Here is a 25,545-nt window from a genome sequence, read left to right on the forward strand (position 1 = left end):
CTAATGCATTCGCAATTAGTTTGCCAAACCCTCGACTCTATCGGGATTCAAATTGAATTTATAATCGATTTAGATCATTTTTTTGCAAATGGCAAATCCACCCCGTTTCGTCATGGACGTAACCCTTCCATCAACCAAAACGATGTCTGTTGTTGTTGCTAATTTCGATTCTAATGAAGCGCGAATTACGAAAACATGGAAATCGTATCAATTACAGGGACAAAGATCAGCCTCAAAATCAGATCTGCCCTCGAGAATCTCAGCCAGCGGCCATGAAAAGCGCAAACATGATAAAGTTTTTTTTTCGGGGGGTTAGGGGAAAGTCCTTTAGAGGGTAGTCCTGCATATCAATAGATCAACTAAATGTGTTCTGAATTAGATGGCAAAATACGCCTAAGAACAAGTAAATGTTTACCTTCTAAAGTTTAAAATATAATAGAAAGATATTTAAACCAATCAATCAAAATAACCAAGAACCTTGAACCCATCAAGGCTTCCAGAACCTCATTAAATATTCCTATAGCCAACCTTCAAGGAGTCAAGAACTTTCAATCAATAGTCAGCTGAGAAACTATCTGTCGCTACAATGACATAACAGATCCACAGCTGTCCTGTGACTTTTGACTGAAGGACTTGAAGGACTCGAGCAGTCTCAGCGGGACTGGGCAACCGTATTCTCAAGTACTCTTTGGCAGAAGAAGTTTCGGGGCAACTCGGTTTTCCACGAAAACCCGACCAACCAAACTCCCCCGCCATCCAATCCTCAAGGAATACGCAATGAGAATTGCATTGCCATTATGATCATATTGAATTCTCTTTCTGGGTTCGAAAAGTTGATGGGATCCGGAGCTCGTAAAATGCCAAGATCGACAGCGGACGTCACATAAACATGACCAACCGGCTGCTAATATAGGGCACGAGTCCTGCAGTCCTATAAGGATGCCAGGATCCGGGCATCTGGGCAAATATTTACCGAAGCTTCGGCTCGTAAATTGCCGCCTACACACAATGGAATTTCGGAATTTTTTTTTTGGGACCAAGTACAAATCAAAGTGAAAGTAATGACCGATATCCCTGGACAGAGACATTAGGCTACTGTTTTTGTAGTCCCGAAGATTTTGGCTTCTGCTCCTGCCGTTTCCCCTCAGCAATTGTTCCACATTTTGGACAACACACGAGACAAATCTGGGCTAAGACACCTTGCGACGTCGCCGTGTGGGTTTCCTTTCTTCTCCCATTTCCCACTTTTTTTTTACAGTTCCTCGCCAGCTGCCCGTAGACCAGATCATTGTTCAGGATATATATAGGTATATATGTGGTACATATCATATATGTGTATGGGCAGAGGCGGAGGCAAAAAGCAAAGTCTGGCCAAGCACAAAGGATCCTTTCGACCGGGATTTACCTGCTTAGCAGAGCGACTCTATTCTTTCACCGGAAGAGCGGAGAGATTAGAGAGCCAGGAGCGAGGTTCAACAGGAGGTTTTCCTGGCCTTCAAGAGAGTGCTCTTACTTTCCACCCAGCGCCCCCTGTTGGACGGTGGCTGAAACACAGATCAGCTGAGGTCCTGAGAACCTTAGATATGGATGGAACTTCTTTTAGAGTTTTCCCTCTTATTTGCTTTTTACTACCTCTGGCTGTCATATTTATTAAAGTATATATGATATCAGTAATCCATAAATTTTGATATATCTTATCCTAAATGCTTATCTTATATTTCTTTCAAATTTAGATAATAAATCACCATCTAAATCACTATCTTTCAGCACCCTCTAAATATACTTTACAACTTTCCCACCAAATACCCACTTGACTCCTTAACTTGCTTCATCCATTTCTCCCCCAAATATGTGATCATATAGCTATTGATATAAGCAATGATAACTTCTTATTTTACTTATCTAATCTATAGTATTATGCTGAGTCCCATTTTTCCCACAGCTGAGATTCCGTTAGTCTGCCCACAAAATCAGAGCGAAAGAGAACCACGTTGGCTATCGGTATTCTCTTCGTAGAGCTCTCTGGTGGTTGGTTTTCCACTTCGTTTAACTTCGTGAGGCCTTCGTTTTGCCTCGGACTTCGGCTGAACCTTTGGAGAAGCGTGCGCCTGCGCCGATCATCATTTCCGATTCTGACCTCGTGCAAAGCGGACACGTGAACTGTGAACTAGGAAATTACAAACAAAAAAGTTATATTCTCTTGGCTTAAAGAAGACATATTTGGCTTATTTTTTTTTCGTGTACAAAATCTTTTAAAATTGTGTATTCCTTCGACTTGTAAAGCTCACTTTTCCCAACACAAATCAGTTTAAATCCCATTGAACTGTAGTTTAAATCGAGTTGCAGTTGTCCAGGCGACCTAGTCGCAAGCAGATCAAGTTACCAGGTAAGTCCACACCCTGTAAGTCATACAATCCGAGCCTAGGAAGTGATCGATCCGTACATTTAGATCGATCGATCGATAGATCGCTTGATAAGCTCGGTTTCCGAAACGGCGGCACACCTGGAGGGGAAAATCAATTGCGATCGCACCCATGAGGTAGTCGTGTTTGTCTTTGCTCTAGCTCTAATTTTAATTTGGCCAAAGAAAAGGGAGGGATGGGACGTATGTACATAAGTCCCTAACCCCTAGAGACAGAGATTGAGATCCAGATCGAGATGTCGGGGCCCACAAGTAAAAAAGGGGTGGTGCGTCCTCTACTACATTTAATTTGTTGCTGTGTTTTTTTTCCCTCAACTTATTTTTTTCCTTTCTACCACCCCGAGCTAATCCACCGGGCACAAGTCACACACACACACACACACACCCAGAGGATCCTTCAAAGGATCTTGGGCTGGAAAGAAAATATTTTTTTTGCTCGCCTTTACCGGCTGCCTTTCCTTGTGCAATTTCGCCCGGCTTTTCATCTTTTTCTGGGGCTGGGGTGACGTTTATGGATTACATGAAAACCCATTTTCCATCTCACTCTCTCTCTCTCTGTGCGAGACAATGGCCAGGATCTAGGATCTCTGGGACGATCCATTGAGGCCCCTTTCGGCTTTGGCTTTGCCGATTGCCGCATTTCTGCAAAATGGCATCATTATGCTGGGGCGTAATTGTTGCACGCACACTCAGGCATAGACACAGCTAAAAAGGATCGCATCCTTAAAGGACTCCTTGCCCAAAAGAACCCGCTCAATTTTATGGTTGGCAACCGCAGCGCAGAAATCTGTTAGGGAAATTAGCATAAGTTTAATTTCAATTTAAATGCAAACCTGAATTTCGCAAGGACGGCGGCGAGTGAAGAACTCGAACTCGAACTCGTTTGCCGCAAAAACAATTTGCAAATTTCCGGCTTTGTCCTGCACTTTGTTTGCCCGCTCAGTTCGCCTCATTCATTTGTTGCCGTTGTTTTTCTGCCTCGAAATTGTCTGGAAGAGTTCCCAAAATCCAAAAACCAAAGGACAGCGAAAAGAATGGGATAAAAACGAAACCAGATCGGAACCCGTCGCTCTGATCCCCTTGTTTGGCAGCCAGCTGCCAAGGACCAAGGACCAAGGCTCGAGGGCCAAGGACCGAGGACCTAACCGAACAGACCCGATTCGCCAACAAGATCCAGAAGAATCTATTCTATATAGCTTGGTAACATAAAAAAATGATAAGAAAAATGTTACTATATAGGATGAAACATGCCAAAAAAGTGATATAATTTTTTAAATATTTCCTCGTGTAAAGATTTATATGTAATTTTCCTCTTAAACTAATTTTGTTTACTCTTTTTGAATAGTTCACAAAAACTGCATATCAATTTTAAACAAATAAAAAAAATATAATATCCCATAAATTTAAATATTGAATTAAAAACATTTTCTGTATTAAAGTAATAACCCATTACTTTATAATAACCCATTATTATTATTAATACATTAGCTGAAATTCAGAGTTCAAGCAATTCTAGAAGATTAAGATAAGCCTTTTCCCAAAAACGCTTTTCACCTTAAACAAAGAAGTGATTTTTGAACCAATCCAAGGATTCCTATATTAATCAGGAACTATTCCCCATACTTTTGTGTTTTTTCCAGTAGGGACATGCCAACCATGACACGGATGCATCGCCACTCGAGTTCCAGTGCCGTGGTGGAGGAGTCGCGTGGGCGGCGGCGCGGAGTGGGCGTGCCGGGGGCGGGGGATGCCAACAAGGAGAACTTCGGGGTGCACTTCATGAGCAGTCCCTTTGGCAATGCCAGCCTGATTGCCCTCCAGGATTTGAGCAATGTGCACGGGAAGAGTCCGCAGCGCAGGAGTTTCAGTGAAGGCAGTGGTCCCCGGCAGGCGACGCCACAATTGGCGGCTCTGCGATGTTTGCCACGGAGCACCACCACCACCACAACCACTGGTGGTGGTGTACTGGGCGCAGTGGCTCTGGAGGATTCCCAGCTATCCTCATCTCGAATGGGTGACACCACATTGGATCGCATGCTGGACGCCATTATAGAATCGGCCCGTAAGGAGGTGAGGTGTACGAAGCCACTGGGAGTCACCAGTACGAGTACCAACACTACTAGTACCACTAACGCCACCATTCTGGCGGATAACCACCAGTCTGGCGAGTGGAGCGAGACCAGTGTCCATGAAATGGAGGTGCGCACACCCACCCACTTGAAAAGGCAGCGGGTGGTGCGGCGCAAGAACCCACACAAGACCCACACCCACACCCAAAACCAAAACACCACCCAAACGCAGAGCCACCAAAACAAAATAAAGGACCAACTGCATCTGATACCAAGCACCAAACGCTGTCTGAGCTTCTCATCCAGTTCCGCTTCAAGTGATTTGGATGACGATGAGCAGCAGGTGGCCAAACGGAGTTCGCTGGCCTCCAACTCCACCTCCTCGGCCACGCCCCCCGCCCACAGCAACACCACCAGCCGTAACAGTAGCAACAGTGGTGCCGATTTGGAAAACAGCCAGCGGGGCAGCATCGATGTGAGCATTGCATACGATGCCAGGGAGCAGCAACTCAATGTACATGGTTAGTTCCGAAAGACCTCAAAATTGTTTAAAACCTGCTAAGTTAACTCTGTTGATTTCAAGTCACTTTAAAAGCTATATCTATTCCTGACCTAAGTACTTTAAATGTTTCAAGTTTAAAATATCATACGATTTCTGTGTTATCCACACTGAGAGAATAATTCAAGTACATTGTTCTTGAATTGAGAACTTTCGTTCTTAAAAACCGTGTAAGTACATTTTGGTATCAATGTTCTCAATACTAGAACGAAATGGTGATAAGAGAAAAGTTAAATTGAGCTTATTTATCAACTTTTTGATAAGTATAAACTACTGACAAATGTCGTTCTATTTTTGAGAACATTTTTAACTCAAATGAAAACGACCGTCTAAGTAATAAAAATTCCTACAATTTTTTAGTACTTTGTTAATCCCTAATAACTTATAATCCCTTAAAAAAAATTAGATCAGCAGTGATAGAGATTTCTAGAAAAAATCTTAAAAGTTTTGTTAAATAGATGGAGATGGAATTTTAATAACCCTTTACCCAAATCTATTATAGAGAGTGAATTTAATTTTGTTTACTTATATTTGTCGGCTATCAAAGTGAGAAACCCAATAGCCAAGGGCAAACTGAATGCCATGCAGAGGCAACTCAATTTCGTTAAATAGGATTATCAGGGGAGCCGTCTGCCAGGGCTTTCGAATCCCCCGAATCCCCCCAGCAAACTCAAGAGATTCATTACCCAGCTCACCTGTTTTAATTGCACCTGCCTTCGCCGTCTTTCTCCATTGCAGTGATTCGTTGTCGGGACTTGCAGCGTTCCCATGGCAGTGGAAATGGCAGCATTAATGCCTACGTCAAGGTGGCTCTGTCCGGACTTGGAGCTGCAGCTGGAGCTGGAGGAGCTAACCAGCCTCCCGGTGGCTCCGGAGGAAGCATGAGTTCCGGCTATCAACGCACCGCCGTCCATCGGCACTCGTGTCGTCCGTATTTCGATCAGCGGTTCAGCTTCCAGATTTCCAGTGGCGAGGAGACCATTGGTCAGCATCTTCAGCTGGCCGTGTGGCATAGGGATCGCCATTTAAAGTGAGTACGAGTACGGTCGAAAGCCAAGAAAGTAACCCCTGAAATTGAAGAGTACACTTAAGAAAATCAACCAAGAATTTGGGCTATCTTAGGGTTAAATCTATCTAGAACAGGATTGCAAGACTATCAAGAGAAACCTCTTCTTGGGGTTTTAGCATACGTTGGATAAAAAAAAAACAACATCCAATTCGCTTCTGAATTCCTAAATCAAAATTTTTTACTAAAATGCTAGGGTACCATTCAATGTATCATGAAAACCTAATTATCCTATCCTACTCTATCCATGAAATATATATATTTAATACAATCCAGTTAACAGCACGGATTGCTATAAAATATGACCAGATTGACCCCCAAGTAATATCCTTTTTAGCGCGTGCCATCATCGCTGTAAGTCATTCACCCCTAAACGATTATCGGGGGAAGTTCTGGAAGAGAAAAGATTTGGGGGGGTGTCTACTGGGGGGGGGGGGGGTGGTCTCCTCCACAGACAGGCAAAAGACCAAGTCTGGTTAATTGCGGCGCTCTTCCTGGCCTCGTTGCACCTCCAGGGCCTTTCGCATTCCTAGTGCATATCCTGCACATAAACAAGCCCCCCCCCAATTTCCATGGACTTTCCAGCTAGCCGATTTTCCAGCGCGGGCGCATTGGAGACCTTCCCGGGCTGACCTGCGCTGCTCCATGTGTATTTTCCTGGTGGTTTTCCCAGCTCAGTTCCCGTTACTCAGTCCGAGTGGCAAGCTCGCGTGAAAAGCGACGAAAAACGGCGAACGGCAAAACGGCTGGCAACGCTCGCAAAGGCAGGAAATCGAGGCAAAGTAAGCCTACAAAGTACATATCCTTGCGTGCCCCCGAAAATTAATGGTTTAAATATCACATTTTGTTTGCAATTTTTTTTTAAGTGCCTTGAAATTCAGTGTTTAATTCGAAAAACCCAAGAAAGTATGCAACGAAAACTTATATAACTGTGTGTGTGTGTGTGTGTATGTGAAGCATGGAAAGTGTAGCATAATTTCGGGCATGCTGCTAAACAAATTGCGAACAGGAAGTGGAAGTCCTGCGTGCCTGCGTGTGTGTGTTTGAGTGTGTGCGTGTTTTGGAGTATCTATGTGTGGGCTTTTCGCAGCACGCTTCAAAGTTAATTAAAATTCAAGGACATTCAGGAGTGGAGTACTTGAAAAATAATAATAAAACTGGTCAAGTGCTAAGTTTCATGCCAAATCGATGCGAGTGGTTAAGGCGATTATGCAATAATCACCAGCTCACACACAGACACACACGCACACCCCTGCCCAATATCCTTTTCCTGTTTTTTTTTAAACATTTTATTTTTCGCTGTCAGCAGCTAATTGAAGTGGCCAACTAACTAAATGTACACCCGGGAACCATACACACATATCACCTATTTACCCACCCACCCCTTTTTCTGCACGCACCTGCCTTTATTTGTTGGCCATGCATAATTTACCATCCACCTGAGTTGTGAAAATAGTCTAGGCCAAAAAGGAACGTTTTAAGTCAATTTACAAAACGTCGGGGCGGCTGAATAATTTATGGCCAGCTTTTCGGCACAAAGTGTAGGTGGTGGTATTCCTATGGCCCGACATTTTTAATGCACCTCCCATCTGATTGCAATCGCCCCAAAAAAAGAAAAACGAAAATAAAAACAAAAAAATATACAAAACCCCCGGACTTTGCAAGGAAAATCAATAAAAGTGACCCAAATACGCGCGCCAACTTCAGCTAAAGTGGCCAGTGGAAGAAGCAGCAGACAGAGAGCCTCAAGCCACTGTCATACCACCCACTGACATGCCACATCCCGCCGCACCACCCACTGACATACCACCCACCGAACCACCCAACCACCGAACCACCCAGCAAATTGGCCGGGCCAAGCGCATTTCCGGGCCACTTGTACGTACTTTGTGGCATGTGGAAATGTGGAATCTGGCAGCAGCTTAGGGCCGCTAATTGATTTATGTCACGTACGACGAGGAAAACTAGTTTTCAACGGGCTATTCTTTGGTGGGTGGGTTTCCACGGATTGGATTGGATCAGCTGCAGGCGAGCCACCTTCACTCACTTATAAATAGACAATGTCCGTCAGACGTTGCAACGTGACGCAAACTGACCGAAATCGTTATTGCTGCTAGGTATTATCCAAAAGCAATTTCAAAGGGGCCAAGGATTTCGTCGGACATTTATATTTAATGGACATATTAGTTTTATCAGTTTGCTTGGTTCTTTAACTCAACGATTTGAGCCAATCATTGGCCATGAAATATTCAGGCGATATGGTCGAAACCTTGAAATGTTCTGCGGAAGGTCGTTAAAAGTTTTGTGAAATATCCTTATTTCGATTTAGGTTTTAAGTTTTCTCAGATATGTTCCCTGCTAAATGGTTTTTCCCTTTTTTCTCTTGCAGACGCAGCGAATTCCTGGGCTGCAGCACTTTTCCACTGAATGAGCTAGTGCATCCGGAGTCGGGCATCATCACGGCAGGATCCTACAAGCTGCAGGCACAGGCATGTCCTCCGCCTAACAACCGCCAGAGTCAACGAAAAAGAGCCAACGCAGGCCAGGATCGCAAGCAGGAAGCGGAAAAGGATCAGGAGCAGGATCAACCGGAGGATCATTCGCCCGCAGGAATGGCAGCCGCCGCCACAGTCACGCCCCAAAAACCAATTGCCACAGGATCCGGATCGGTATCTGGATCCGCAGCAGTCATGCCATTGAACGACGAGGTGATCAGCATTAGCATCGATAGCATGGGCAAGGAGGATCTGTTGCTGCCCCAGCAGCCCCAACAGCCGATGAAGCTGAGCAAGAAGGCCCTCCATCAGCGGGATGCGGACGAGAATCTCTTTCTAAGATTCCTGGAACTCGATCCACCAGCGGATGGCAATGCGAATAGTACAACCCAGGCACAAACGACGGGTCAATCGTCGGTTCAATCGACATCCTCGAAGGCCAACGAGAGTAATGCCAATCATCTGAATAATGGGACATCCGGTGGTGGTAGGAGACAGTCCACCATGCCAAATAATGGTGGAGCAGGCGGTGCAGGTGGAGCTGGAGGAGGAGGAGGAGCTCCCCGCCAGCAGCCAGGACGAACGCCATTCACCATGACGAAAAGACTCACACGCACCGAGGAGCGGGGCTTTGGTTTCTCCATCGTTTGGACCCATCCGCCGCGCGTGGAGAAGATCGAGGCGGGATTGTCGGCCGACCGATGCGGCATTCTGCCCGGAGACTATGTGATCTTTGTGGACAAGCACAATGTGGTCACGATGCCCGAGGCTGATGTTCTGAATTTGATACGATCGCAGGGTTCGGCCTTGACGTTGGAGATATTCAGAAGGTCAGGCGCGGGCGCCACAACAATCACGACGGCAGATTTGGGCCAAAACAATACCAGCATGAGCAGTCGGCTGGGCGTGGCAGTGGGTTTGGGCGTGGGCCTGGGTGTGGGTGTGGGTGGCCTGGGTAGCGAGGAGCACACCCTGGCCACCACCACCACCGGAACGACAACCGTGATGAGTCTGCAGAGGACCGCCAGCACGAGGATCCAGCCGGTGGGCAATAGCCTGAGTCGACCGGCCACCGCCTGCTCCGGAACCACTTCATCCATCGAGGCGGCCAAGAGGAGGCTCCACCTGCCGCAAGTCACCTTCAGCAAGGAGGTAGGCAAAGGTGTCTTCGTCTAGGGATCACTTTTGCAATTCACCTCATTATTTTTTTTGCATTTTTTCGTGTCTTTTTGTGTACATAATTATTTGTTAAGTTTAAGTGTCTAAGTTATCGCCATGCTGGTTATCTAATTACTATTATCTAAATATTTATCCATTTTTTTTGCCTAGCCGAGGCCTCTAATTTGTTTGAGAGTCCCTAAGAACCCTTGCGAAATCCCCACAACGCTTGACAATAAATTTTTTTTCGCTCCCACATTATAAGTTTTGATTTTTTATTGGTTTTACACAAAGATCATTTTAGGAAACCCCTAGTTACCTGCCTGGGAATACATATTATTGGTCCTACAATTTTCTTTGATCCTTAGATTAAAGAATGGGTTTGCTACAAGATTGCAACGTTTTTATTTAATAAATACACTGATAAACTCAACTGAAAATGCTTAAAATAAATAGGAATAATATCTATTATTTTTGAAATCATTCATTATATCTTTATTTAAATATTTTGAACTAAATAATGCAATTTAATATGTTTTGTAATAAATAATATGTTTTTGTTTAGAAATATATTAAATACGACATTGTTAATTAAATTTGCAGATATTTACTATTTCCTTTTCTATCATTGTATCAAACGGCTAAAAAATACTATTTCCGTTTCTATGATTGTATCAAACGGCTAAAAAATATCTTGTTTAACAAATACATTTTCCTCCCATTCTTTTTTAAAATTCTGTTTACTGTTTATCATGGAAATATCAGAGAAACTTGTAGCATTCCATTAATTAGAAACCCTCTAACCCCTTTCCGTGCCCCCAGTCGATTGTGCCCATTACGGACAACCGTAGGCGCTTCCTGCTTCAGCTGATCAGTCGGGAGCAGAACTTCACGGCTGCCCTGCACTTCGGAGTGGATCGATTCGTTCAGCCGCTGGTGGAGCGAAAGGATTTGATCTCGCCGAACGATCATCGCACCTTGTTCCAGAACATCGACGAGCTGCTGAGGATCGCCGAGGACATCCTGGAGCAGTTGTGCAGCAGCGAGCAGCAGGATCAGGAACCGCACATGAACTTCGCCTCCCGGGTCTACCTATCGAAGACCACGGCAATTTGTGCGGCATACAAGAAGTACTGCAATGGCATCAAACGGGCGGATTGTGTGCTGGTCAATAAGTCGCGACAAACGGGCTCCGAGTTTATAGCCTTCATCACGGAACCGGCGGTGCCGCGCAAGAGACCCGATCTCACCATGTTCATCCATCGACCACTGCAGCACTTTCGCGAGATCCTTAAGCTGATGCAGTTGCTCGCCGGGAATTGTCATGTGGACACGGAGGAGCACAAGAACTTTAGCACGGTCATCAACGAGCTGCAGGCTGCCTACAGAGAGATCACAGTTAGCAGTGGCCTAATGGAGCCACTGGGCGAGGGTCGTCCCCTGTTGACCCTCCAGGATCTGGAGTCCCGTATGGTCTTCACCAAATGCAAGCCCTTCACGCTGGCCGTCCAGGGTCGCCAGTGGATCTTTGGTGGCGATCTGTCGCGGGTTGAGGGTCGCTCGGTAAAACCCTATTGGACCCTGCTCTTCAGCGATATCATTGTGTTTGCCAAGGTCAGCCGAGATCGAGTCCTGTTCATCACGGAGGAGCCCATTCCCATCGCCAATGTGGTGGACTCTTGTTTCCACATGCGCAAGAAAAGTGAGTGGGAGTGCTGTTGTTCTTTTTGACTTGATATGTAATATATTATTTATCGCATTTAGCCACCGAGTTCCGTCTCACTGTGGATCCTAATGGTCGTCTGGCGGAGAGTCCCACGGGCTATTGTGCCCCCGATCTCACCCGCACTCCAAAACGAGGAGCCCGCCGCAAGAGTCTTATATTGAGAGCACCCTCTTTGGAACTAAAGGCCGTCTGGCAGAATCTTCTCCAGCGGCAGATGTAAGTCATCTCCTAAAAGGGTTCACACCGCCCATAGAAAAATTAGTTTCTAACTTAAAGGGTTTCGGCAATTTACGATGAAGTTCAGGACAATAAAGCCTTGCAAATTACGCTAGAGATAACCGCGAATTCTTCAGAAGTAGATGATACATTTTACAATCACTAATATTCTTTATAAAAATTTTACGGCGGTGTAACCTTTTAAGAAGCCCAAAACCCGAAACAAAAGAAACCACTAATGCTCTTTCCATGCCCTCAGATTTCTAGTGAATGCCGCTCTGGGCTCCACACCACTGTCCAGTCCCTTGGACTCGCCGGATGTGCTCAACACCCTGGTGCCGCTGAGCGACATTGGACTGACCACCGCCTCGATGGGTTCGATGAAGCTGCCCTCGCTGGACAGCATACACCTGAAGCAGCAGCAGAAACAGCAGGTGCGTCTCTTTCGCAGCAAGCGCCTGGACAGCGGTGATTCCTACGAGAATCTGCAGAGGCTGGCCAGTGCTGTCCGGCACCACTGTGCCAGCACCACCACGAGCAGCGCCACCCAGACGCAGTCGCATCCGCAGCCGCCACTTTGCACCACCTCGCTGCCCTCGCGCACCACCTCGCCCGCCCGAAACCACACCCATTATCAGCATCACCATCAAAGCTACCAAAACCACCTGTCGGGTCAAGGTCATGTGGGCGGCAGTAGTGGTTCGGTGCCCAATGGAGTGGGTTTGGGTGGGTCGTCGTGCCTGACCAGCAGCAGCGCCAGCTTGATCCAAACCCAATCGCAAGTTCACACCCAGACCCTCAATCATTCGCAGACCCACTCGCAGACCCAAACCTCAGTTCTGTCCCTCTCGAGTTGCAAATGCCTAACGGCCATTCCGGAGGTCACTAGTGAACCACCACCACCCATCAACCTGAACCCGAATCCGCATCCCTCCCAGAAACTCTTGGAGTTCAGCCTGAGTTCAGTGGGCCGTTCCTTTATCGATGAGTCCGGCGGAGTGGTTGGTGGTCATGGTCAGGTGTCCCTGACGACGCCAGAGACCCCAACACCCAATATTTCACCCACAACCTCGCAGCCCTGCAACTCGGATGCCTTCTCCAATGATTTTGTGGCAACCTCCACAAGTCGGCAAGCGGGTGGGGGAGGGAGAGGGTCAAATATACCTCTAGCCGAATTCGGAGGCTCTTGGGATCTCCTCGAGCTCGACCTTCAGCTGCACGAGGTCAATCTGGATCCCTGCTATGACACGGATGTGGAGGAGTGCATCTTCCTGGGCGACGAGGAGGACAGGGAGGGCATCGAGGGCCAGGGACACGACGAGGACAGTGACGAGGACGATAGCGTGGTGGTGGACGATCCCTTTGGCATGCTACCCACTAGACCAACGCCGCCGGACTCGCTGGACCTGTGATTTGACTTCTGGCTACAGTCAGACCCCGTTAACAGCCCCTTGCCGCACAATCTTTGAATATTGACGAGCTTACTCAACAACTATGTTACCACTGATCTACCCAACAAAAACAACAAGCCTCTTCTCTATATCTCTTTACTATCTATGAATATCCAGCTCAATCGCCGTTTTGCTCTGCTTTTGCCTCAGCTTTTGGCCAAGTTTCCCATACTCACAACAATCACAACTTTTTCAGTGTAGTGGCAGCCTCTCTTTGGAAGATTGGGGATTGACTTTGCCAGGATATCAGAATCGAGTACCGAGTAGTGCGATTAAAACGAGTGAAATCGAAATGGTAAAAGAGATAAAAGAATGTATCACCTGGATATAGGAAGTTCTAGAAATGTCGGGAAGGTTCCAGATATCTCTAGACCCTTTTCAAGTTGAAACCACATGCTTGGATAAATCGATGGATTTCCCATAGATCTAGGCATGCTCTACAAAATTATTTCATAGAGATTTTTGTGGCACTCCCGATAATTTCTGCTGCTCATAGAATACTCTTCAGGTAGGAACAGCTCCAATTCAGTATTCATGGACATGGTCGAAGCTTTTTAGATCCAGGTGATAAGCATATGTGCTTAATTGACTCTAATTGCGAGTGAGAAGTGACAATTATCCGTGGAAAATTGTACATAGACATATAACCATCGCTCCCTAGGTGTACGTATCTCTGTTGTGTATTGTATATACTCGCGTATTGACATCCATACCATATATATCCCATTGAGTAACCCTCCCCGTATATGGTATTCGATCCATCCAAGTCGATTTTGAATCGAGTGTAAATAGCAATAAACCGATGGACGCGAGCAGAGATTAATATTCAATGCCGATTGTATGTGTGTAACGCTAGTTCTTAGCTCTTTTTAGTAATATACTTATATGCGTATACATAGTATACACACCATAGATATACATAGCCATACTTATATGTATATATATATAAATATAGGTATTTAGCTAGTCAATTATACACAACACAGATGCAAAATCTGGGACACGTTTTACAAGAGTTTTTAGCTTATAGATATATATATACATATATATATCCTACAATATGCATATATGTGCAAATACCTAATCACTCTATTCGTATTAACCATTCGAAATGAACTTTTTTGCCAATCCAACGAGAAAAAAACCAAAGAAACAAGACCTAATTGAAATTATACTAATGTTAATAATGCTTCCATTTTGTAGCCAAATTGAAAACCTATTGATTACTGTTATTGCTGTTGTTATCCTACATTAGCCTAGTCCTAGTTTCTCCTCGGATCGGATCCTCTTCGTATGATAAGTTGACCCATTAGCCAAATTTCCTCTAGTCTCGCTCGAATAATGGAATTACCCAATTTAGTTGAACTCGATTGGCCAGAACAAATTGAAATTGAAACAAATCAAAATCTGAATCAAAATCCAAATCGCAAAATCCAAGTTGTATATACATAGTACTTTCCTATATACAAACATCCGCATAAATATTTATCTAGTATCAGTATGTGTATCCTCACAGCTCTAGTGAAACTTTGCTCAGTCGAAGGACTTTTGGCTGGATGGCAACCATATTTGCTACTTTCATGTATCTGATTGATTAATCGATGTCAATTATCTATGACAAGCACTTTGTTGCCTTTGAAAATCTATCTTCAAGCTAACCACATACATATATTTATGAATAAGCATATAGCTCAGCACTCAATTGCCTTTGCACAGTGGGACAAAATTCACTGAATGGGAAGTAGTTTGTTTGAATATAGTTTTTAGATATTTTCTATCGAAATTTTTAACTTAATTTCATTTATTCTTTATGTTTTTGATTAGTTTTGATAAGCAATCTAATAATATCATATTAACAATACCAAGTGTAGTATTTAGATTTCGTAGTTCTTGCTTTCCAAATATTAAGCATACATCTATAAAGTTTTTGAACCCTTTGGCAATTTGGTCCCACAGTGCGGATTTAGTTTGGTGCAAACACACCATCCAGCCAGGAGTTTACACTTAGCATACACACCCACACACTAACTAAAGCACACCCACACAGAGACACTCGCACACAGACATCTATTGCAAAGTTTAAGTGATTGTTGAATATCAAGCATACGCCGCGTTATCTTTTGCGGTCTGGTTTTTGTGTGTGCCTTGAGCAGTAAACAACAAATTTCTATACACCCTATATATACATATATATATATATACCAGATACGTATATACATACTTACTATTTATATTCACATTCATATTCTGTAAACCTCATGTACGTCTAGAAGTTTTCGATTTATGGTTTTTCGACATTTTACATGACACGAGAGGATCGAGAATCGACCATCGATGTATCGAGCCGTTTGAGATTGAGATTGCGAAGAGAAACGATGAATTCAAATAATAATAAAAACCAAATGATTCTTTGACTAAAAACGCTTGTGATGTTCTTTTTATTTCACTTCCAAAAAAAAAAAAAAAACAGAGGAAAAGAAACAGTAAAATTCAAACAAGTAGAAATCCACCGAGCACTCACTGAATTACCATACAGCTCCGCATAAACAAATCCTGGTCAATCATGCGATCCGCAGAAAAACAAAAAAACTTCTCAAAACCATGGAAAAAAAAATGAGAAAAACAATCAAAAACCAAAATTGATAAATTAAAAATTGTGATGGACTCAATTTTAGTTTTAAGTTCGAATTGCTTCTTCCTATTCTTAAAACTTATTTCAACTTCCATTGCTTATTAGTTGTTTGTTGTGTGACTGTACCCGCTCCCGTTTACCGTTGTCTTGTGTTATATATATATTTCTGTATATATATATATATATATATTGTAAAAACGTTAAGTCCTTAAAGTCCCTTTTAAAACGAATTCCATTGTTAGCCAAGAGCAAGCGTTTTTAATCAAAGATGGACTCAGATTATTGTTTCCGTTCCGTTTCACCGCTTCGCAAAAATAAAAAAAAATAGTTCTCTCAGATAAAGAAAAAAAAGCCAAAAAGCAAAGCAAAAGCAAACACAAAGCAAGGCCCGAGCAAAGCAAAAGCAAAAAGCAAATGAGCCCATCACAAATTTTAATTTGCCAAACGATAGGCGGGTGGCAGTGGGTGGTGCTGGTGGTGTGGTGGTTAGAGCTCAAGGTCAAGGTCAAGGCATGGTCCAGGTAACGTATTATTCACATTATCGGATTTTTCCAGCAGCGCAGCAACAACTCGCACGGCCATGCCCATCCCGCCGGGGGATTAGCCACCGACAGATCTGCAGATCGATCCCATGGCCATAGCCATGGTGTCCATGGTGGTCATGTGGAGCAGATCGAACTGCTGATCGACGAGAAGTGCCGCATCCTAAACAAGACGGGCACTCCCAAGTCGAGCGCCCTGCACCTGGCCAACTGGATGAAGGGCCAGCTGGACAAGCAACAGCAACAGGCCCGTCTGGCGGCCATCGCAAGGTCGCAGGAGAATGTAAGCGCCGAGGATGAGCAGTTGATCTTCAATAGCGACAGCGAGCAGGATGAACGGATCACCTACTGGACGCGCCAGCAGCTGGAGAAGCGCACCAAGGAGCTGAATTTGGCCAAAGAAAATGGCGGTCTATCGGCGAAGCCCAATTTCGGGGGCAAGCGATTGAGCGGCGTCGAAGAGCTCAGCATGAGCGCCGCCTCGGATATATACTCCACCTCGGAGGCGGAGGGCGTAATCAGTGTGATCAGTCAGTCGCACAGCACCACATCGGACAGCCAGGTGAGATATATAGCCCCCCACCAAAAAGTATGCTATGAAATTGTAAGCAATATCAGTTGTGGTCATGGTCCTTCGAGCCGGATTACAGCTTACTTTTAGACACCTTAACAAGACATAATCTATATATATAGTGATACTATAGATGTAAAACCCTTGGCCCCACCTAGTTAAAATCCCTGCCTGCTGTCTCGTAGCCTTTCTTGCTAACCCTGCTCTTTTTTCCCCAACTTTTCCCGTATGCTAGATTACCGTACGCTCGAGTCCCATTGTGCTGGACAAGCTGGCCGTTTGCCGTCATTGCCACAAGAATTGCCAGCAGAGCGGACCGGGCGGAGTCCGCCCTGGCGGCGGTGGAGGCGTAGGCGGTGTCCAAAACTCCAGTTCCACGCCTGTTCTGCTCTGCAATTCGCTGAAGGTGCAGCACAGCCAATCCTCACCGAATCGTTGTTGCAAACTCAGCAATGGCATTGCGGGCCTGGCCACGGATTTGGCTAACCCCAAGATGAGCAATCGAACTGGGACGGGAACAGGAACCGGCACCGGTAGCGTGACCAGCATGTCCAGCAGCACCATCACGGGGGAGTTATCCTCCAAAGTGGTGGCCAGTAGCAGTCGCCGGGAGACCGGTGACACCGAGAGCGATGTGGCCCAATTGATAACCGATGAAATATCCCAATCGCAATCAGAGGCAACGGATGACAGCGTCGCAGCGATGCCCAACAGTAGTAGCAGTGCCGGCGAAGGAATCTCAATCCCAACTCCAAGCTCCAAGCTACGTCATCTAGATCCACCAGTCACCACAGCATCATCCTTGCCCAATGGTCACTGCTCAGCCGGCGGTGGTTCACCAAAACCACTGCCACCACCACGTCGCACCCGCATCGTGGCCCAAATGTGCCAGGAACCACTTAGGCCAAAGGCCAACCAGCAGGTCAAGGCCATTGTGACCATTACAGAGACGGCTAGGATTATGCGGAGCAGTCCAACGAAAGGATCAGGATCGGGCTCCGGCTCGGTGGGTGGTTCCCCAGCGAAATATGCCGCCTGCCATTGCCGCTGCACTCCGGAGGACTTCACTCATGCCCAACTCTCGCCGGATAAGATGGAGCATCAGACGTGCAAACTACTTGAATCCCCGAAACAAACGGCCACCACTGTGCAGCAGAAGCAGGAGGACGAGCAGTTGTCCCTGATGCTCATTGGCCTGGCTCAATTTGCTCCAGCTGCCAAACTGTGCGGTCAGGAGAGGATCAAGGAGCTCAAGGAGGATATTAACAGTACGCCGACGATAGCTGTGGTCCCACCCACTCCCGATTCGGTGCTTACAAAGACTAGCACTCATGTCTGGGACAACAGTGGTTGCTCCTCGAATGGCGGGGGAACTTCAACCACCAGCACCGCCACCACGACTACAAAACAACCCCGGCAGGCCATCATTGAGAATATCCCAGAGGATTCGTGTGACGAATCACCTTTGGACGAGGAACCACCCTATCGACCCATGAGTAGTGCCCTTCGGCGATTCGGAACCATGTCCAGCCTAGAGAAGCTGCCCTCCGATGACCGAATGGATGAAGCCGATGAGCTGGACGATGATATGGAACCCTTTACACCAAATGGCCATGATCGTAATAGTCCCCAAATCGAAGAAGAAGATGACGAAGATGCGAATTCCGACCGAGCCTTGGTGCAAAACGATTTGGGGGCCTCGAGTTCATCGGGTGGCGTTGTGGTCAACGGCGAAGTCCTGGCCAGTGGAGCGTGGACAAATCGGGCGGGAGCCTTTGTCTCCGACAAGATGTCCTTTTTCGAGGAGTCGCGTGCCTTCATAGACAAGTATTTGGGCCGCTGGAATGCCGGCGATGCTCAACAACAACAGCAGGGAACAGCCTCGGAGACGGATGAGCAAATGGATGAGTGCACCTCGGGAGCCACAAGTGGTGAGGAGGTTTGGGGCACGCCCACCAGTGGCGGGGATAACGATGATCAGGACATGCAGCTGATCAATTCGGAGAACACGCATTCGGTGAGTTCCAAAGCTATACCCAACCACTTTAAAAGATTCAATATCATTATCCAAATACCATTTAGTCGCCCACCAAGTCGAGCACCTCTTTAAATGACGACGATGACACGGAACTGATGATGGACGAACTGCTCATGGCGCCTCCGATGACGGCCAGCACTATTCGAGGATTGCTGCCACGGTATGTAGGGTTTGGGATGAGTTCCGTATCAATTCGGCACTCCGAGACCCAAAGACACCAAACAAAGCCAAAACGAAACCCACCGATAATCACACACAGCTGGTAGAGAAATCCTAGGCAGCCGATCTCTAACTGTAAAACACCATAACGAGTATCTCGATATATAACTACCATACCTAGTATAGCTTAGTCTAGTGCCTCCATTGATCCTACTGTTAATAAGATACGAATTTTCTTTTTTTCGTGTACTCCTTTGGAAACTTTCTTTCGTAGCTTTTACAGGTGTTTATCCTTTCGTTTCCATTCGTTTCACCACACACACAAACGTATGTCACCCGATCCTAAATTCGATTCGAATCAGTGTCATATATTGTATTTCTATCTGTAACCACTATTTATCTTTATAACTAGTATTGCTCAATCATTTGCGGGCTAGTCCTAGATCTAGTCATAGTCATAGTCAGGTCGATTATAAAGGCGAGGGTCATATCTTTGTAGCTTACCCCCCTATATTTACATATATGTATCTTACAATGTACTTTATATAACATCAATCGAAATTGATATATCATTTATGCCATCGACACATAATCAATCAACACATCGATCAACTATTGCTAAATTCCAATTGAAATTCGTTTGCATACGACATACACACGTATTATCGAAATCGTAAATCGTATCCGTATCCGTATATCGACGTAGACGTCGGCTTGAGCCCCTTTTTGAGGAGGAGACGGAGAGCGACGAAGAGAAGACGCAGCAGGACAACGATGACGTCAAAAAGGTGGGTCGTTATTACAGCAAATCCCAAACACACGCCCCAAATCAGAAAAAAGAGCCCCGGTTCCAAATTGAAATGCAACCGTGTTCAGTGCTCGCGTTTCGTTCCAATTCCGCATTCCGCTGCATGGCAAACTACAGTGTACAGGGGGCAACTGTACCCAAGCACCTCGAACAAAAGAGAGAGGGAGAAGGAGAGATTATCTCCCATCTGCAATAAATCTATACATATTATTCACCTGCATGTAGCCCTAGTCACTCAACTATACTTTGTATTGACCTTGGTCTCTTTTTTTCTATTTTGTCTGTACTTTCATAAACCATCGACTGCAACTTGCTCATCTTCATCTTCATATCCATCGATCAACCATCTTCACCATCATCAATCAATAAATCACGCTAACATGTTTTGACTTTGTATGTAAACTGTACTCTTTTTGCCTGTCTGATCATTGTGCTCGTAAATCGTTGTTGCTAAATACAAATACTTGAACTTGCCTAGAAGGTCGTAGTGAAATTAGTGAAGCTTTAGCCCATCCTGCAATACTGCGAGCTCATCAACATCACACGTCCGGACAGGATTGACCACCCACCACCACCGAAATAACCCCACCGATCTGATCTAGCTATCGAAATTCCGAACTGTAAACGAACGAACCAACCACCTCCTCATCCACATCCACATCAAACGGCGCCAACCGCTAGCAGGAATCTCTATCCCAACCAGAATTGATTAGTTGAATTCTATTCCCAACAATTGGTAGGGGGAAGCAACGACCAATGGCCACTACCTAGAGGATTCGGCTGGAAGTTCAAGCGACAGCGAGGCGGTGCCATCAGTCCCACCACCAGTTCCTCGGCCAGCGGTGCCGGATCGGGAGGAGGATCCATCGGCGGAGGACATGGACCAGGACCTGGAGGAGGATCAGTCGGCGGAGGACAAGGACCAGGAGGATACGCACTCCAGCGTGGAGCGACTGCATCCGAATCTGGCCACGAATGCGATGGGGCCGCGTCCCTTGCTCACCACCCGTCTGCTGCCCACCACGGCCATCGATCCTCAGCCACCGGCAGCGGTGGTGGTGGCCTCATCCTGCGAGTATCTGCTCGATCAGCGCCCCTCGAGCGGATCAGGACGCGATCCCGCCGGCGGGATCAGCTGCAGCAACACCACCAGCACCACCACAACCACGACGCCATTCACTCGGCCGACGCATCCGTCTCCGGCGAAGCCAGCAGTGACGCCGATCGGGATGATGACGAAGACGATGACGACGACGGTGATGACGATGACGACGACGACGACGCCGAGTCGAGCTCCCTCATCGATTACTACAATAACCAGCAGCGCGAGCGGCACTACGAACTCCGGCGGCAGAGCCAGCGGCAGGCCTCCGAGATTTGTGCCGCCGCCACCGCCACCGCGTCGCTTGCTCCTCACGCAGACCGATCTAAGCGCTGCCCAGGCCAAAACGGTGAGCTACCAGTTCGAATAGAGAATCAATCCCCAATTTTTAGAAAAAAATTGCTTTAAAATCGCAGTTCGATTAGTCTACTTATGGGCTTTAGAAGTACAAATTGGGGTCACCTTTCGGAAAAACTTTGCTTTAAAATCGCAGTTCGATTAGTCTACTTATGGGCTTTAGAAGTACAAATTGGGGTCACCTTTCGGAAAAAGTCGATAGCTTGGTAATTTGCCTTGTCTTAAGGTAATGGTTTCCCCATGCTTAAGAAAGAGCTAAAATGGCCTTTTGCTTAAGTGATTTTCAGGAGTTTGGATGGAGATATAGTCTAGTTATGGGCTAAAGACGTGCAAATTTGGGTCACCTTTCGGCAAATCACCGAAAACTTAGAAACTACTTAAACTTAAACTAGACAGCCTAAAAACAAGCAACCCACCTCAAATTTTCAAAATTTTGTAAAAAAGGATATAAGATATGTTGGGGTTTCTAAATGTGCAGTTTGGGGTCACCTTTTCAGCCAGTCAGCAGAAACTATGTTAATTAAACGAAGTTATATAATGTCATTTCTTGTATTCATCTTCTTAGGAGCCACAACGAAAAAAATCTGGCGCTACTGCTGACAATGGCTCCTCGGCGGTTGCCGGCGGCGCCGCCAGCGGTTCGGACCCAATCGCTACCGGGTCAAGGACAATGCCATCAACGCCGAGTACCAGCAGCTCGGCGGCAGCGCCAGCGTTGGGGGTGGGGCCAAAACGACCGTCGTCAACGATAATCGAGACCTGCCTGCTGGGGGCACCCAGGCCCGCCTCAGCCACTTCATCAGCAACAGTCTCGATCTCGAGGATGGCAAAGCCGATCCGCCAGAGTCCCACCCACCACAGCAACTACAACAGCCCACAGCCGAGGGGGCAGAGCAGCCCAGCTGCAGTGGCACAGCCAGCTGCACCACCAGACGCACCACCCGCTGCCCCAGTGCCCCACGCTGGATGCGGCCTAAGCCCAAGGCTGGAAATGCGGCTGGCCCTCAACCACGACATCCTCGGGGACGAGGACTTGATCTGCTACGAGCCTGGTCCAGATCTAACAACTATTCTGGGGTAAGTGCGTCCTCAAGTTGAAAAAAAAAGCATCGCAAGCAGGCTAACTCAATGTTTAAAGTTCACTGATAAAAATAAGATGTGACATTATTTTTGTTTTGGTGAAATTCCATATCAGTTTAGTATGTATACTTAAGTATACGAAAATCTTAAACCCAAGACTATGATGGTCAAAATACGACTGTTTTAACTTTCGAATTGCCTTTCTAACTCTTACTTACAGCAATCTCTCTCTTTCTTGATTCAAGAGTTAAATTGCAATTTTCATTATCAAGTTAACATAATTCATCGATAATCATAGATAATCAATAATTCATCGATGATCAATTCAATCGATAAATACCAAATTGATGTCTATGCTTTATTTTATCGCTATCTGATCAAGTCCTTGCTAAATCCTTTCGTTATAAAAATAGAACTAACTAAATAAAATCCCCTTTGCAGGCACGACCTCTCCACATTTCATCGTCTGACGGGTCGCGATTTATTGAGTCGTTCAGCCACGAACAGGGTGCAGCCAAGAGAGGCTGTCATATCGTACTCTCAACAACGCAACTCAAAGATGGACACGCCGACGGTGAACCGCCGGCCCCGCCCCCTCTCAGCGGGCGCCTTGGGCGGCTCCATCAGCAACAACAATCACAGTCGCAGCAGCAGCAGCCACGGCAGCAGTCCGCTCGCCGGTGGTTTAACCCGTGCAGGCGTCGAGCCAATGGGTCAGCTGGTGGTTCAAGCAGGTGGTGGATTTGCTGGTCGAGTCGCCGGAGGGAACGTAAACGTCGGCGACAACAACACCGCCTCCAGCTCCAACAGAGGCGGGAGCAAATTAGGCGATCTGGAAATCTTAGCGAGACGCGAGAAGATATACTCCATGTCTCAATCGAGGAGTGGCTGTCGAGTCAGGGAGACGACCACATCCACGTCCACGATGAGCACGACCACTCTGGTGGCCATGGCTACGGAGATGCGTTCGGGGATGGATTCGAGTTCGGAGAAACGCGGCTCTTCTTGGCCCAAACGAGCAGCTGCAGCAGCCTCTCTGACGAGGACGAGGAGTACTACTTCGATGGACGGAGCGGGAGCCATCAGTACCACAACCACAACAACAATGACTGAGGAGGCATTCCTCGAGACCGAAGTGGGCAGATCAAAGCGATTGTGAGTATTCCAGAAATATCTATTAATCATTATATGACCATCCTTTATCATTGATCTGTTCAATAAATCTTTAACCCTTTCGCAGAATAAACTTTATAAAGCGTCGCAACTCCGAGATAACCGCCAGTAGCACAAGCAGCACCCCCAACTTCTCCGACGGCGCCTTTGGCGAGCAGCCCCATCCGAGCCACAGCCAGAGCAGTATTCTTCTCCAGAAGCTGCCGCCGGGTCAGCCGCAGGCCCAGGATTCAGTCGAGATGGCCCAGATGTCGCCGCGCAAGGATAACGTATGTTTACAATGATCACTCGAAAACTGAATCGATAATTATCGATTATTATGTGATTTCAGGACAAGCCATCACTGAACCGCCGCCTGTGGAAGCAGATCACCAAACGCCGACGCACCAATTCCGTGTCCCAAATAGTCGCAGGCTAGGGATTCATCACCACCACCCGATCCACTTGTCCCCTCTGTTACTGTTACTAACTGTGTTCTGTGGGTAGTTTTAGCTAAGCATCTGAAGAACCTAGACTAGCGATTACCGATGAGCAATGATCGATGAGCGATGATTGATAACCATTTGCACGGGGCAGCCCGTCGATAGGCAGTGATCAACTGCAACCATATCACGGTGATCTTTGCGGGCTGTCCCAACCGAAAGAACTGGCAAAATGCAAAACCAAACACTTTGTAGTATGTTAAGATTTTTGATACGACTTTGTAGCTAGCGAATCCCCCGGATCGGAACGATACCGGGTAGCTCTAGGCGTCCAATTGCGTCCAAAAACGATAAAGCGATTAAAGATTAAAACGATAAAAATCGATTCTCCTGCCAGCAGAGCCAAGGAACCGAGTCCCAGCCAAATAAGATTTAGACAACGAATGGCAGTCAGTTGGTAATACTGGGCACACACACACTCACTCCAAAATAGACATTATAGACATTTTAGACATTAAAAACATAACACATAACACTTGCAGTCCAGCCAAATGAATTAGGATCTAGTGGAGTTCGTACACTGACTATTTTTTAGAGATCATGATTATGTCTTATAGCTTAGCAGTTTCGGGCTTTTGTTGCGGGATTGAGACAGTGAAATGGCCTTACGTATCCAATGAACTATTGTGTGGGTAGCTTAACGTAGTAGTCTTTATACACATAACATTTACAGCCTCAGCAGTTCGTAGTAGTCATAGTCAGTCGTTAGTTGTCGGTCGTAATACAATTTTTAGTACTTGAATTCCACGTTTTTCTCAACTATTTACAAACGGAACTTTTGCATCAGTTGAATCTTATATATATGCATATAGTATATATATATTAAGAAACTTGGTAGTTCATTTCACATTGAAATTGATATTGGAATTGGAATCGGAATCGAGTAAACGAATAGCACGAAAATTGTTGAATGCAGCCCTGAGCTGTGAAAATGCTAACAAATTATACGAATTAATAACTAACGATCGAGTACATTTATCAGCTTTAATAGAAAATCTAATATATATACATGGATCTAAATAGTTCTAGTTATAGTTATATAATTGACATAAACGAATTACTTTTGAATAGTGAGTACGCGATCGATTTATTAGGCATTTATCACTCAGATTCACTCGATGCATTCATTGATCCAGCACCGATTACACAACGTGAGATATTCAGTAAATTACTTTGTAATTCAGATACACACAACGGATTTTATGTATATGGCTACCGAAGTATACATAACATCTGTGGTATACATTGATTTTTTTGGTCGAACTTTGTATTTTACCAGAGTAGTAGAGTGCAAAAATGAATTTCTCTTGAAATTCGATAAGAAATTCAATTATTTAAAGAACAAATTCCAAAGACAAGCATCTAAATAAATTCAATATACAATAAATCAAAATGGAATGCATCATTATTGTGTTTTTCTACGGTCCCTGGGAGCCATA

At 45.8% G+C, this 25,545-nt stretch overlaps 2 protein-coding genes across 3 annotated transcripts; both read left to right on the top strand.

Annotated features, from left to right (window-relative positions):
* Nucleotides 1–4,069: 4,069 nt before the first annotated feature.
* On the top strand, nucleotides 4,070–15,583 carry LOC119556364. Of its 2 annotated transcripts, XM_037868529.1 has the most exons (5): nucleotides 8,044–8,144; nucleotides 8,506–9,763; nucleotides 10,592–11,471; nucleotides 11,534–11,711; nucleotides 11,971–15,583. In XM_037868529.1, the coding sequence occupies exons 1-5, from the start codon at nucleotides 8,059–8,061 to the stop codon at nucleotides 13,121–13,123; spliced, it is 3,555 nt and encodes a 1,184-aa protein (XP_037724457.1). In that variant the 5' UTR covers nucleotides 8,044–8,058; the 3' UTR covers nucleotides 13,124–15,583. The 2 variants fall into 2 exon arrangements, with proteins under 2 accessions (XP_037724458.1, XP_037724457.1); XM_037868530.1 differs by lacking the exons at nucleotides 8,044–8,144; nucleotides 10,592–11,471; nucleotides 11,534–11,711; nucleotides 11,971–15,583 and adding exons at nucleotides 4,070–5,012; nucleotides 5,789–6,080 and having other exon boundaries at nucleotides 8,506–9,787.
* A 723-nt stretch (nucleotides 15,584–16,306) lies between these two features.
* Nucleotides 16,307–25,499, top strand: LOC119555919 (flocculation protein FLO11-like). The gene is made up of 12 exons (XM_037867616.1): nucleotides 16,307–16,315; nucleotides 16,350–16,639; nucleotides 16,738–16,898; nucleotides 17,585–18,924; nucleotides 18,990–19,105; nucleotides 19,379–19,387; nucleotides 19,811–19,892; nucleotides 20,653–21,363; nucleotides 21,937–22,448; nucleotides 22,893–23,606; nucleotides 23,692–23,893; nucleotides 23,956–25,499. The coding sequence occupies exons 1-12, from the start codon at nucleotides 16,307–16,309 to the stop codon at nucleotides 24,040–24,042; spliced, it is 4,233 nt and encodes a 1,410-aa protein (XP_037723544.1). The 3' UTR covers nucleotides 24,043–25,499.
* The last annotated feature ends 46 nt before the right edge of the window (nucleotides 25,500–25,545 follow it).

The sequence above is a fragment of the Drosophila subpulchrella genome, chromosome X, assembly GCF_014743375.2.
Source record: "Drosophila subpulchrella strain 33 F10 #4 breed RU33 chromosome X, RU_Dsub_v1.1 Primary Assembly, whole genome shotgun sequence".
In the NCBI taxonomy this organism is placed as follows: Eukaryota; Metazoa; Arthropoda; class Insecta; order Diptera; family Drosophilidae; genus Drosophila; species Drosophila subpulchrella.

Coding starts and splice junctions, on each gene's coding strand:
- LOC119555919 (XM_037867616.1), top strand. Junction 16,899..17,584: donor GCACCACATCGGACAGCCAG/GTGAGATATATA, acceptor AATCGCAATCAG/AGGCAACGGATGACAGCGTC. Junction 23,894..23,955: donor TGTCGCCGCGCAAGGATAAC/GTATGTTTACAA, acceptor ATGTGATTTCAG/GACAAGCCATCACTGAACCG.
- LOC119556364 (XM_037868529.1), top strand. CDS start 8,059: ATGTCACGTACGACGAGGAAAACTAGTTTTCAACGGGCTATTCTTTGG. Junction 11,472..11,533: donor TTTCCACATGCGCAAGAAAA/GTGAGTGGGAGT, acceptor TATCGCATTTAG/CCACCGAGTTCCGTCTCACT. Junction 11,712..11,970: donor AATCTTCTCCAGCGGCAGAT/GTAAGTCATCTC, acceptor CCATGCCCTCAG/ATTTCTAGTGAATGCCGCTC.